General features: G+C 35.9%; 1 protein-coding gene across 1 annotated transcript in view; it reads left to right on the plus strand.

Moving 5' to 3' along the window:
• Window positions 1–250: 250 nt before the first annotated feature.
• The window catches only part of atp10a (ATPase phospholipid transporting 10A), a 116155-nt gene continuing 101482 nt past the window's right edge, over window positions 251–14923 (plus strand). Inside the window, exons 1-2 of the mRNA XM_056460733.1 lie at window positions 251–320; window positions 13794–14367. Of these exons, the coding sequence (XP_056316708.1) occupies window positions 251–320; window positions 13794–14367 (644 nt within the window). The remainder of the gene's footprint in view (window positions 321–13793; window positions 14368–14923) is intronic.

The raw sequence follows: 14923 nt of genomic DNA on the forward strand, positions 1-14923 counted from the left end.
AAAACATTTTCCATTAATGGCAGCACAGCCTTTAAAAACTATAACATAAAACAGACTGTGTAAAAATGAAGAGTTTTACCACAAGAGGGCAGCTTCCTCAGACACAGGCGACACCTTCAACTGCTAAATGTTCTAATTCAAGACTCGTTCGATCTGCTAAATGACAATACTTAATTCACTTGCTAAGCACAATGATGTAGAGCGGCAAAAACAGTGGCAAACGCTGAATCAGGTTTCAGAGTCAGCAGGCATGGACACTCTCCAGCTTTATTGGAAGTGGAGGCTGAATCTTTTCCAAAGCTCCAGATCTCAGCAGATTTGTGAGCGCTGGGTCATTTAGCCAGCGGGAGATCAATCAGAGCCCTATCCGGCCCACTGTCGTCCTTGATTTGCAGTACCAGCGTCCAGCTGTTGGGTTTGGGAAAAAATAATGGCTGATTGGACTCTCTGGCATCTTGGCATAGGGGAACAATTCAATTTCAGTGTGATGGATGGTCAAAGAGTGCCGGTCCTGAGACACTGCAGCACTGCTACAGACCCAACGCAGGCCTGAAAAACAGTAGTGAGACAGAGAGAGTTTCCAGACGTTCAAAACGACTGCCAAAGAAGCTCTCGGTCAGGTGCTTTTCCTCAGATAATCGAGAGAAAGCCACGTGTGACAGTTGGAAAGACAGATTGGGATTGATCTGATTGCATTTTACAGTCTTCTAAATGAGCTTTTCCAAAAGGTGCCACAAAAATTTACTGAAATGAACCCTTGTGTTTAGCATTTCTATTGACCATTTTAACTTTTGTGATCAAAACATTTAGTCAAAAAGGTTTATTTTAAATTACATTGTAATATTTCATGCTCATTTCCTTTCATAAAACCATAGTTAAAATAAACATACAGAAATCAGATGCATGTCCATATACTCACCAGCCACTTTATAAGGGACACCTTACTTGTACCGGGTTAGACCCCCTTTTGCCTTCAGAACTGCCTTAATTCTTCGTGACATAGATTCAACAAGGTACTGGAAACATTCCTGTGAGATTTTGGTCCATATTCACATGATAGCATCACGCAGTTGCTGCAGATGCTCTATTGGATTGATTCACTGTGGAGGCCATTTGAGTAGAGTGAACTCATTGTCATGTTCAAGAAACCAGTCTGAGATGATTCGCACTTTATGACATGGCGCAATATCCTATTGGGGATAGCCATTAGAAGATGGGTACACTGTGGTTATAAAGGGATGGACATGGTCAGCAACAATACTCAAGTAGGCTGTGGTGTTGACACCATGGTCAATTGGTACTAATGAGCCCAAAGTGTGCCAAGAAAATATCCCCACACATTACACCACCAGCTGCCTCAACCATTGTTACAAGGCAGGATGGATCCATGCTTTCATGTTGTTGACACCAAATTCTACCATCCGAATGTCGCAGCAGACATCGAGACTCACCAGACCAGGCAACGTTTTTCTTATCTTCTATTGTCCAATTTTGGTGAGCCTGTGTGAATTGCAGCCTCAGTTTCATGTTCTTAGCTGACAGGAGTGGCACCCAGTGTGGTCCTCTGCTGCTGTAGCCCATCTGCCTCAAGGTTAGATGTGTTGTGCGTTCAGAGGTGCTCTTCTGCATACCTCAGTTGTAACGAGTGGTTGTTTCAATTACTGTTACCTTTCTATCATCTCAAACCAGTCTGGCCATTCTCCTCTGACCTATGGCATATGTGCCTACAGAACTGCCGCTCGCTATATATTTTCTATTTTTGGGACCAATCTCTGTTAGCCCCAGAGATGATTGTGCGTGAAAATCCCTTTACATCAGCAGTTTCTGAAATACTCAGACCAGCCCGTCTGGCACCAACAACCATGCCATGTTTAAAGTCACTTACATCACATTTCTTCCTCATTCTGATGCTCGGTTTGAACTGCAGCAAATCGTCTTGACCATGTCTACTTGCCTGAATGCATTGGATTGCTGCCATGTGATTGGCTGATTAGGAATTTGCATTAACCAGCAGTTGGACAGATGTACATAATAAAGTGGCCGGTGCGTGTATATGAACATAAAATATACAGGCAATATGTTTGAACTTATATGTACATATTTGTAATTCCAAAAGTTGAACAATATAAATGGATATTGTTTTGATATTCTGAAATATGTTGCATATCTGCATACTTTATATGTGTGAAATTCAAACATCAATTCTTATGTCATATTTAATTTGCATATGTTGTCATTAATCAGATTATATTGGATTAGTTCATCAGAGAAGCTTGTGTTCATAAGAACTCATAATTACATTTAAGCTCTTCACGAGTTGTCGGCTGATTAAAAACACTATCACATGTGCACATTTGGTGAGCAGTGCTGAGTAACTGATTGCATGTAATTGGATTACATAATCAGATTACAAAAAATTATAATTACATGTAATTAGAATGTATTACATTTTAAAATGCTCATAATTGGATTACAGTTACACTTTTGTGGATTACATGAGTGCATACTATTCACATAATCGCAGTGAATGTTCTTTTGAATACAGTGTGTCATATCATATTAGATGATACGAAAGAAACCTTCAGATTTACTTTTGCTTCTGAAAGGCTGTCAAAGATAAATAAAAATAAAAGGAAAAGAGTATGCAGGTACTTGACTGGCCTGCCTTCAGTCCCGACCTGTCTCCAATAAAGAATATGTGGCACATTTTGAAGTGCAAAATGCAACAATGAAGAACCCGTACTGTTGCCCACCTTAAGACTTGTTTGCAGGAAGAATGTGACAAAATTACACCTGAAACACTTCCCCACTTGGTGCCTTAAGCAACATTACAAAGTGGTAAATGCTTTACTGTTTCAACTTTTTTTTTAAATGTGTTGCAAGAACCAAAATTGGAATACGTGTTTATTTTGGGAAAAAAAACGTTAAAATTCACAAGGAACATATGAAATAATGTTTGTTGGATTGTCTGCAATGAAATACAAGTCAAAGTAAATTTAGAAATCACTACTTTCTTTTTTATTTGCGTTTTCCATACTGTCCCAACTTTTTCTAATTTGGGGTTGTACATTATTTGGTAAATTTTATTAGTCTAATAAAAGTAATCTAAAAGTAATTCAAGTAGTCAGAGTGGATTATAAGCAGATTATAAGATACAATTTTCATCAACCGTAATCAATAACAGACTATCTGCATGTTTAGCTAGCACACATCTTTCTTTTTCCCTTTTATATTCAGGTTTCTACATTACTTTGCAAATGCTAAGTGAAACAGGACCAAATGCATCATGTTCTTTTTCTGAATCAAACGAACCAGGAGAGCTCTAAAGAATAAACTCTAAAGAATCTCAGTCCACGTGACCTGTTTTGAATAAAGCATCATGCTGGAGAAGCTGACCTCGCAATTTGAATGAAGTATTAGATATTACTTATTCAAGGATTATTCAGACTAGAAGAATGTACATATTCAAACACATTCAAAAAATTCACAGTGCAGATGAACCTAATCAAGGTCAGCCATGCAAGCTTTAACTGAAACGCTGTTGACTAGAGCTGCATGCCAAAATATAAAAACCAGATTCAGACCGTTACCAGCCAACTGTACATTTATGACAAGAAGTTCCAGAGTTATACTAAATGCAATGCTGCTTTATATATACACCCAGGAGAGTATATAAAACATGCAAAGCTGAAAAAGCAAAGCATGGTACACCCAAATGCCCATAAATAGAAGTTCAAAATCTGTGACTTTGCAGGTAGACGCATAAATCACCATGTAGCACAACATCTGCAGAAACATCCTTCCTTTACACCGGCAGGTTTTAGAGAGAAGAAAGTAAAAATAAACAATGACTTATAGCATTTTCATAGAGTAACAAAGGGACTAGGCATGGGATGATAACCAGTTTCAAAGTTTACCGTGGTTTGGCAAACTTAAGGTTTTAAAACCGCCAAAATTTTCTGTTATACCGTTATTGTATATGCATGTTTTTTATGTGCTTTTTTACAACTATTTGTTTATTATTTATTTATTTATTTAGTTGTTTAGAGCAGTGTTTCCCAACCCTGTTCCTGGAGGCACACCAACAGTACATATTTTGGATGTCTCCCTTTTCTGACCCATTAACTTCAGGTGTTGGAGTCTCTTCTGATGTTATGATAAGTTGATTCAGGTGTGTTTGATTAGGGAGAGGTTGAAAATGTGTACTGTTGGTTTGCCTTCAGGAACAGGGTTGGGAAACACTGGTTTAGAGCAACTGTATCTCTAAAAGAAAATGGCCCTCGGGGGTGCCCAAACTTTTTCCAAACTTTTAAAGGGCCAAAAACCAAATTTGATTGAGGGTTGAGGGCCAAATACTGTATATACCAAACCGTTTATATTTAATTTGCCATGGGTAATTTCCTAATTTATTTGGTTATATTTTAAAGTAACTAAAATGTTGCTTTAATCATATTAACTAATGTAGTATAATTTTTTGTAACATTTTATAATGAACTTATTACAGTACAAACATAATCTCATTTATAATACAATGGGGTTCAATGCGGAATACACGAATCAAGCTGCTCCTGCCTTTACCTTCATTTGCTCGCAGATATCTTGTGCATTGTCTTCTATATGTCAAGTGACAGTATTTACATGTTAAAAGTCTAATTCATTTACAACATTTAATTGAATCATTTAATTTCAGTTGGCTTTTTTGTAGCTCAGCAATAAAATGCAGAAGCAAAAGGTTACGTTAAATTTGAAAAGACAATCTCTGTCAAAGACATCCCCAAAAATTCATCCCAACCTCCTCGCCATAATTCTCCTTTTCTTTTTAGATGGAATGGTGGCCCAAATCAAAGGTTACCATGGACCCACTTTAACACTTATAAACCAATATCTAAGCATGCAATAGGCCTGAACAGTGAAGTGGCTTACTTTATATCCAAAGAAAAGAAAGATATGCAAAGAAGCCTTTTCAAGTTGTCAAGAAATCTGTTTTTGAAACTAATGAAACTAGCAGATATCAATGTTTTATTGTAATTATTTAGCCTGACATGTTTACTGCTCCATAATATTTTAAATGTTTCTCAAAATAAAATATATCGTGTTCAATGTTGAAAAAAAGTTATTGGTTTCATTGCTTCCCACAGGTTTGAAAATACTTCCAGTGGTTGCCGGATTGAAACTCACCACATAAATAGTTAACTGTATGTGACAAACAAAACATAATTTGATTATTCAAAAATAAAAAATATATATTTGATAAAAAACTGTTATAAACTGATCCTTTTCAATGGATTAAAGTAAAAAAAAGACTTTTGAAATAAAAAGAAAGCCACTTTTTCTCTTACTTTCATGCTCTTCCATGTGCAGCCACTGACAGTTAAAATCTGCTTCTCTCTATCTCGCATTCAAGTTCAGGTTGCTTTATAAATATACAGCAAATGATAAATAAATGACAGAAAAAAGGAATAAAAACAGACAATATCTCCAAAAATTATAATAATTTCTAAAAACATGTAGAATATTTAAATAAAGCAAATGAGTTGATTAACCATTTCTAATTGTGTACAAATATTTTGCAGCCAATTTAAATGCAACTTTTTCTTCCTCTTTTAGTAAAGTTTTTCTGAGTCGTTTAGATTAAAGAATTAATTATTTAATGTTTCTCACGCTCTTGTGGCTGTCCGCATACAATTAACGACAACTTTAGAATGCGAAAGCAAAAGCCAAATCCCCGACATTTTAGTAGATTTAGAAACCCTGGCCAGATGCAAAAAGGCATGTCTCTGTTGATCTCTGCAGAGTATGTGAGACTGTCTGTGGGAGTTTTGACAGTTCTCGTGCACACAGAATGCACAGTACAAAACCTGTAAACAAGAGAAGATTTTCCACTACTTAATCGATTGCGGACAAAAAAGTGTAAAAAGGATGATAATAGTATATTTTTTTAAATGTAAGTAAATATACTTATACCTGGCCTGCCCAAGTAAAGTCTATATGTGGAAAGCACTGGGTTTTTACCCAGACATTTAAAAAGAACATATTTTAGAGCAGTAATCAATTCCGTGATACCATGATATTTTTATCCAAGGTTATCATACGTCAGAATTGTATACCAGCCCATACCTAAAATGAACTCACTTATTTGCTTGTTTATACACCTGACCAACAGTGATAGCGATTGGTTTATCTATTTACAATTAGATCGTACCTTATTATTATGATTTATTGCAGAGGTGACTTGCTTTGTTCACTTTTTTGCTCAAGGGTACATCTCTAGGGGAGTAAAAAAGGAAATGTTGTCAATGGAATTTGAACCTGTTGTACCTGTTCATGTTTCAGAGCTTGTTCCATTAACCCACCTATCCCTCAAATCAAGTTCTAATCCTGATAACCAGGGTACAAATTGTATAACTTTTTGGTAATGTAAGTTTGTGTTATACAATCTTCAGTGAACAAAATGTATATATTTAATTCAATTACATCTGATTTATTAATTAAACTTAATGGCGATTTCCAAAAATCTAATTAATTTTATTAAACTATTAGAATTACCATATTTTATCCATAACCTACTGCAGAACAAAATCGTACATGATTTTTTATTGTGACCCCTGGGGTGATTACATTATATTAAAGACACTAAAATTGTCGTACATTAAAAATAAATACAGGCCACAACTGACCATGGAGGATGGTCTCCAAGTGGCGTTCTCCAAAATTAAATGATGAATGACTTGAGTCTATTGGTATGTGTTTGCTGTTGTGTGCAAGGATTATCTACTGTATCTATAACCACCTTAGAGAATACTGGGGGTCGACAGGCACGGGCTGTGTTATTTTGAAGGTTGCGGGCAGAAAAGTTTGGGAACCTCTGTTTTAAAGGATTATGAGTGTATTATGATTAGCTATTTTAGCAGATGTGTGATTCTCAGAGAACTATTTTAATATTTGAAATCTTTTTATTGGTCTTTTGGATGACAAAAAAAATTAAATGCTGAGAGAGTACGCAGTAATATACTGTCTATTGTTAATCCTATCCCCCAACCCCTCATTCATTAACTCAAGACCTATTATTACCCATTGCTGCACCAATAAATGGATGACAATGAAAGTTACACTTATTATTATTTTTCTATGTGCAAGCAGTTGTCTATTAAAATACTAAATTAAAAAATGTTACTTTACTTTTAGGCTATTTATAGATACAAACACTTATTTTACAAGAAATGTTTGTGCCATTATACATTCACGATGGTATAGAGGTGATAGGGGTGGTCAAATGTATATTTCTATTATCTATGATTTCAATTACAAAATACCTGCTTATGACAGCCTCTTAACTCACATGAAACGGTTGTTATTAAAATCCTCAGTTTACTGTTTGTAAAGCAGCGGGTGATCACTTAAAATACAGGGTTAATGCGAAGTTGTTTTTCTGCATTCTTAAGACAGATGGTGTTATTTAATCAGAAGATAACAAGGGATAAACATATCATAGAATTTATTAAACTGCACCAGGCGGCACGTTGCTTTCGTCTCTCTGCAGGCTCCTGAGTCACAGCGGAGCTGATGAACTTGTTTGCGGAGGTAATGTAAACATAACAAACCATTAATAGTTTCGTGGCTAAAGGAATCTCCACCAAACAAGGGCGTAGATCTGGTGTGATCACTGTGTCATGAAAGGTTCATGTGCTATTTTTAATTGCGCTGAAATATCCACATTTTTGGTGTGGTCGGTTTAATAGTCTTGTCGGGAGGCAACCAGCATAAAACTTACTGTACTACTACTACCACACTAAAGAATGTTCAGTGGTAAACAATACATAAATCTCTGTTTTAAGTGATTTACTTTGTTTGTTGGAGATACAATAACAAAAAAGTTCATTTGTCATATAATTACTTTTAAATAGTCCAGGCTGGGTCAGTTGAAATTTCTGTGTGGAGTTTGCATGCTCACCCCATGTTCGCATGGGTTTCTTCTGGGTGCTCCAGTTTCCCCCACAGTCCAAAGACATGCAGTATAGGTGAGTTGAATAAACTAAATTGGCCGTAGTGTATGTGTGTGAATGCAAGAGTGTATGGGTGTTTCCTAGTGATGGGTTCCAGCTGGAAGGGCATCCGTTGCGTAAAACAAATGCTGGATAAGTTAGCGGTTCATTCCGCTGTGGCGACCCCTGATTAATGAAGGGACTAAGCTGAAGGAGAATGAATGTTTATGTTTTATATAGCAAAATATTACCTGTAATGATTTAAAGATATAACATGAACAGAAGACGCTTCAACAAAATCTTTGTGTGGTCCCATTAGTTTGAAAAGAAGTCAATTGCTTTGTATATTTACATTTAATCATTTGATGGGCGACACGGTGGCTCAGTGGTTAGCACTGTTGCCTCACAGCAAGAAGGTTGGTGTTTGAGTCCCGGCTGAGTCAGTTGGCATTTCTATGTGGAGTTTGCATGTTCTCCCCATGTTAGTGTGGGTTTCTTCCGGGTGCTCCAGTCTCCCCTCCGTCCAAATACATGTGGTAAACAGTTGAAGTCAGAATTATTAGCCCCCTTTTTTCTTTTTTAAATATTTCCTAAATGATGTTTAACAGAGCAAGGAAATTTTCACAGTATGTCTGATCATATTTTTTTCTTCTGGAGAAAGTCTTATTTGTTTTTATTTTGGCTAGAATAAAAGCTGTTTTTTTTTTAATCCATTTTATGGTCAAAAGTATTAGCCCCTTTAAGCTATATATTATTTCGATAGTCTACAGAACAAACCATCGTTTTACAATAACTTACCTAATTACCCTAACCTGCCTATTTAACCTAATTACACCCAGTTAAAACTCTTTGAATGTCACTTTAAGCTGTATAGTAGTATCTTGAAAAATATCTAGTCAAATATTATTTACTGTCATCATGGCAAAGATAAAAGAAATCAGTTATTAGAAATGAGTTATTAAAACTATTATGTTTGGAAATGGGTTAAAAAATCTTCTAATCTTTAAACAACAATTGGGGGAAAGAAATACCGGGGGGGGGGGACTTCAACTGTAGGTGAATTGGATGAACTAAATTGGCTGTGGAGTATAAGTGTGTATGGATGTTTCCCAGTACTGGTTGTGGCTGGAAGGGCATTCTCTGTGTAAAACATATGCTGGAATAGTTGGTGGTTCATTCCGCTGTGGCGACCCCTGATGATAAAGGGACTAAGCTGAAGGAAGGCAAATGTAATGAAATGTAATCATTTGGCAGATGACTTACAATTGAGGACAATATAAGCAATCAAAGCAACAAAAGAACAACAATATCTAAATACTTTGACAATTGTGCAGTGAAAAAGAGAAAAATTAAAAGAGAAAATAGAAAACGAGAAGATCAAAGCAAGTTTGGTTGTGTTATACATAAAAGAATAGAACAGACAATTAAATTAAATTAAACTTAAATTATATGTAAAGTTTAAGTACATTTTTATTAAGTTTTGATCTAAAAGATATAAATAGAATAGAAATTATTTCCTTTATTTTCTTTTCGGCTTAGTCCCTTTGTTAATCTGGGTCGCCACAGCGGAATGAACCGCCAACTTATCCAGCATCTGTTTTACGCAGCAGATGCCCTTCCAGCTGCAACCCATCACTGAGAAACATCCATACACACTCATTTACACACATACACTACAGGCAATTTAGCTTACCCAATTCCCATATAGCATGTCTTTGAACTGTGGGGGAAACTGAAGCACCCAAAGCAAACCCTCGCGAACACGGGGAGAACAAGCAAACTTCCCACAGAAGTCCCATTGACCCAGCTGAGGCTCAAACCAGTGACCTTCTTGCTGTGAGGCATCAGCACTACCCACTGCGCCACCATGCAGCTAAAATTATCATAGTTTAGCTTAAATTTTAAAAATTTAAATCTTAAATTATTAAAGTTTTGGGTAAATAAGTTTATTAAACATAAATGGGTGATCATGCTGTTTTTTAATGTAGACTCAAAAATAACACTTTTAAAAAAATTGTTAACATCTAAAATAATTAATTTTGTCAACTTTTTTTTTTTTAATTTAAAAGGCCTAAATAATTCATAACTTTAGGTGCACCAACCAACTTTGTGAAGCTGTTCACTTTTTTCAGAGTGGAAGGGTTAGAAAGCAAGTTTGTTTTATAACAAATATTTTCAATGCATTTGTCCATGTCAACAGCCATTGCCAACTAGCAAAAAATAAATCAATATATGTATGTATCTTGTTAATGTGCTGACATTTACAGTAGGCTGTTTCCAAACAATATGCAGAACTTTTTTAGCCTGGATGAAATGCCATACATTCAAAACTTTCTCTCTTGCTGTCATAGTTTGTACGTAGCAAGTTTGCTTAGACTTTGCATTCTGTTGTTGTTTCATATTCAACAACACTTGCTTATGTGACAATCCTTGCAGACGTTTGACAGCTCTGCTGGGACACTAAACCCAGACTAAAGTCTTGTTCAGACTGTCAGTCCAAATCTGATTTTTGTGCATGTCCAATTGGAATCTGGTTTATAGATTGTGGCTGATAACTATGGCTGCATCTGAATACACACAGGCTAGGCTACTATCATACTATATAACTAGAAAAGTAAAGTTCATGGACAAACGTTATGGTGGCTTAAGAAAGCCTCGTCTGAAAGTTTGAAGTAGTTTTAAAGTTTAAATAAGTGAAGTAGTTTTTAAGAGTTGGCATAGATAAGTACATATATGTTAGCCTATATATCTAGTATGGATCAACCTGTTTATTGCAAAGCAGTTAATAGGATGTTCTGAGAGGTTGCTAAGGTGATGCTAGGTGGTTGCTAGGGTGTTCTGTATGGTTGCTAAGGCAGTGCTAGGGTGTTCTGAGTGGTTGATAAGGTGTTACCTTGTGGTTGATAGGGTGTTCTGAATGGTTGCTATGCGGTTGCTAAGGTGTTTTGACTGGTTGTTAAGGCATTGCTATGCGGTTGCTATGTTCTGAGTGGTTGCTAGGCGGTTGCTAAGGCATTGCTAATCGGTTGTTAGGGTGTTCCAGGTAGTTTTTAAGGTGTTGCTAGATGGTTGCTAGGGTATTCTGAGTGGTTGCCAAGGCATTGCTATGCAGTTGCTAGGGTGTTCTGAGTAGTTGCTAGGCAGTTACTAACATAAATTAGCATGGTTCTTGTATGAATTAGCATTTTGCTAGCATGAATTTAGTATGAATTAGTATGTTGTTAGGATGTTTCTAGTGTAGATTCGCTTATTGTTAGTATGAATTGGTATGTTGTTAGTATGTCCAATGTAAAGTCAATGGAAGTTTTTTACAAAGGCAGTCTATGGGACAGTTGCTAGCGTGCTGTAAGTGGTTGCTAGGTTGTGGCTAGTAAGTTGAAAGGTCATCAGTGATTGACAGATTGGTAGTCTGAGTTAAATGAGCCCAACCTTAAGTCTGTATGACAGTCTGGTGCAAAGTTATGAGGTCACAAAGATTGGTTCAATGTTAAGTCAATGGGGCTTTTCTGAATTTTCCGGGACAGTTTTCAGAAAACCGTTAGTCGGATCAGTTGGAAATGATTTAACAAATTCAGTATAGTTTGGAGGTTTGGAGTTAGTTTGGTGGTTGTAGTATGAACTATTAAGAAGGAGATGCGTTCTTAAAATAGTCTAAGAAGATATAGTATGTTGGCTTTCTCAAGTCACCATAAAAACAGGATGATAAAATAAGTCAATCTAAATTTTTTTAAAAGGTAGTAAAAAAACACCAGTGGCAACATGGTGAATTTCTTCAAGATTACATTGAAATTATACACATTAATCCTAAAATCTAGATTTTTAGTGTTTGTGAATTATTTATTTTTTAAAAATGTACCCAAGAGAGTAGACAGTTTTGATACAGCAACAGGTCTGGCTGAAAAAACATTGAAGGGTTTGTTTGAGTAAAACTGCCTGCTCTATCAAATGGTTGATCATGTTTTGACTGTTTTAAATGATAACTGTTAAAATCATTTAAAGAATGACCGATTTAAATGATGGTTTACACACAAAGCATTGTTGGTTTACAAAATAATCTAACAAACATAATCCTGTTGCACTACTACACTTGATTTTGGTTTTATTGTAAAAAAACAAACAAACAAGAAAACATGTAAAATGAGAATCTGAAATATTTGATGGCATACTTCAAAAAATAAAGATGATTTAGTATTTAAAAATGTTTTATTTAGATTCTTTTTAAATAAATTAATCTAACACTTTATATTTTCTGATTTTCATAGTGTACAGTTGAAGTCAGAATTATTAGCCCCCCTGAATTATTAGCCCCCCTGTTTATTTTGTTTATCGGAGAGATTTTTTCAACACATTTATAAATACAATAGTTTTATTAACTCATTTCTAATAACTGATTTGTTTTATCTTTGCCATGATGACAGTAAACAATATTTGACTAGATATTTTTCAAGACACTTCTTTACAGCTTAAAGTGGCTTTTAAAGGCTTAACTGGGTAACTAGGCAGGTTAGGGCAATTAGGCAAGTTATTGTACAATGTAAAGGTTTGTTCTGTAGAATATCGAGAACAAATATAGCTTAAAGAGGCTTTTAAATCATTTAAAACTGCTTTTATTCTAGCTGAAATAAAACAAATAAGATTTTCTCCAGAAGAATAAATATTATCAGACATACTGTGAAAATTTCCTTACTCTGTTAAACATCATCAGGGAAATATTTAAAAAAAGAAAAAAAATTCAAAGACAGCTAATAATTCTGACTTCAACTGCTACTAATTCTGCTACTTTTACCATAAACCGACATATCAACCATTTGGTAGAGGTTGATATTTTAGAAATTATGGGATGTGTTGAAAAAAAATGCATTGAGTGTGTTAACTAGCGACAGTAAGAGTTAAGAAATGCAATCAGAAAAGTTGTTACAAGATAACGTCACCTCCGATGCAAACAAAACTCTGCCCTTTAAGTGCCACGCATTACTTTCGAATAAAGTGGTATACAGTTGAAGTCAGAATTATTAACCCCCCTGAATTATTAGCCCCCCTTTGAATTTTCTTTTCTTCTTTAATTATTTCCCAAATTATGTTTAACGGAGCAAGGAAATTTTCACAGTATGTCAGATAATATTGTTTTTTCTTCTGGAGAAAGTCTTATTTGTTTTATTTTGGCTAGAATAAAAGCAGTTTTTAAATTTTTAAAACCCATTTTAAGGTTTTTTTTTCTGATAGTCCACAGAACAATCCATCATTGTACAATAACTTGCCTAATTATCCTAACCTGCCTAGTTAACCTAATTAACCTCGTTAAGGCTAAAAAATGTCACTTTAAGCTGTATAGAAGTGTCTTGAAAAATATCTAGTCCAATATTATTTACTGTCATCGTGTTATTAGAAATGAGTTATTAAAACGATTATGTTTAGAAATGTGTTGAAAAAAAATCTTCTCTCCGTTAAACAGAAATTGGGGAAAAAATAAATGGGGGCTATTAATTCAGGGGGGCTAATAATTCTGACTTCAACTGTATACCACTTTATTCGAAAGTAATGCGTGGCACTTAAAGGGCGGAGTTTTGTTTTCGTCGGAGGTGACGTTATCTTGTAACCTCCCGCGATTGGCTTGTTTTTTTTACCACGGCCTGCGCTCAGAACCGAGAGTGCAATCATACGGATGGACTCGACATAGCGAAAAGCGGTAGATAGGTTTATCCTGATTGTTTGTGGTGCGGTGCGCATGCCCTGCCTTAATGCATCTTCATCAAACTTACCAAGAGGAAAAAAGATGCCGCTGTAAAACTTTTCAGTGCTAACGAGAGACAGGGAGAGGATTGACGCGATGGGTGAGGACGATAAACCAGAGTGAGGAACTTTCCATACGGCCCTACATCGTCAAGAAGGATCAGCATGATTACATAGATAACATCTTTTATTTGTTCAAGGAAAAGAGACAAAAGTTTGGGGCGAAGTATGGCGCGAGAGACTGGGGAGTCTGGAGAAACGAAAAGTGGGAAAGTGAAAAAGCACAAAAGAAGGAAAAGCAAAAGGAGAGCAAAACAAGGACTGTCCACGCCAACATTTTGTATGACCATACCAAAGGAGGGGATAACCCTAACAGACACTATGCAAACAATAAGATCAAAACCACAAAATACACTCTGCTTTCCTTCCTACCGAAGAACCTCTTTGAGCAATTCCACCGGTTTGCCAACGTGTATTTTGTTTTCATAGCCTTGCTGAATTTCGTGCCCGTGGTCAATGCTTTTCAACCGGAGCTGGCTCTTGCTCCAGTGGTTTTTATTTTGTCCGTTACCGCTATCAAGGATTTATGGGAGGATTACAGGCGACACCGCTCAGATAAAGAAATAAATCATATGGACTGTCTCGTTTACTGCAGGTAAGCACGTGCTTGAAAACCGACTCCATACAATCAGCAATAAAGCTGTGTGTAGTTTTGATAACCGACAATGCACACAACTGTTATACCACTGCTGCTATGATATTTGCTGAGGAGCTGTGGGCCTGCCTACCTGTTGAGTCTCAGGATGTGGCATAAAACATTATGTAAAGTTACAGACACCTGTTGGGTTTTTCACATTGTAAGTTTTAACCACTGCTACCTTGTAGTAAGCTTTTCATCTTTATTTAGTAGTCATGTTGTAAGATTTCGCACAGAATGCTGTTAGTAAGTTTTATTTAACACTTAACACGAAAATATTTTATATACCTGTTTGTTTGTCTGTTCAAGTGTCACATCAATAGCTTATGGTTGTCGTAAATTTTCCGAAATGTACTATAAACCCACATTTACCGGATTTGACGTTTGTACGATTCACTTTAGGCTTTATCTCAGCACGTGGAACTTTCCACAGAAGTCATGAATATTTTATAATATTTAACAAGCATGGATTCGTGATTTAGACTTAAAGGTATAGTTCACCCAAAAAGTTCCT

This window comes from Danio aesculapii, chromosome 6 (genome assembly GCF_903798145.1).
Source record: "Danio aesculapii chromosome 6, fDanAes4.1, whole genome shotgun sequence".
Taxonomy (NCBI): Eukaryota; Metazoa; Chordata; class Actinopteri; order Cypriniformes; family Danionidae; genus Danio; species Danio aesculapii.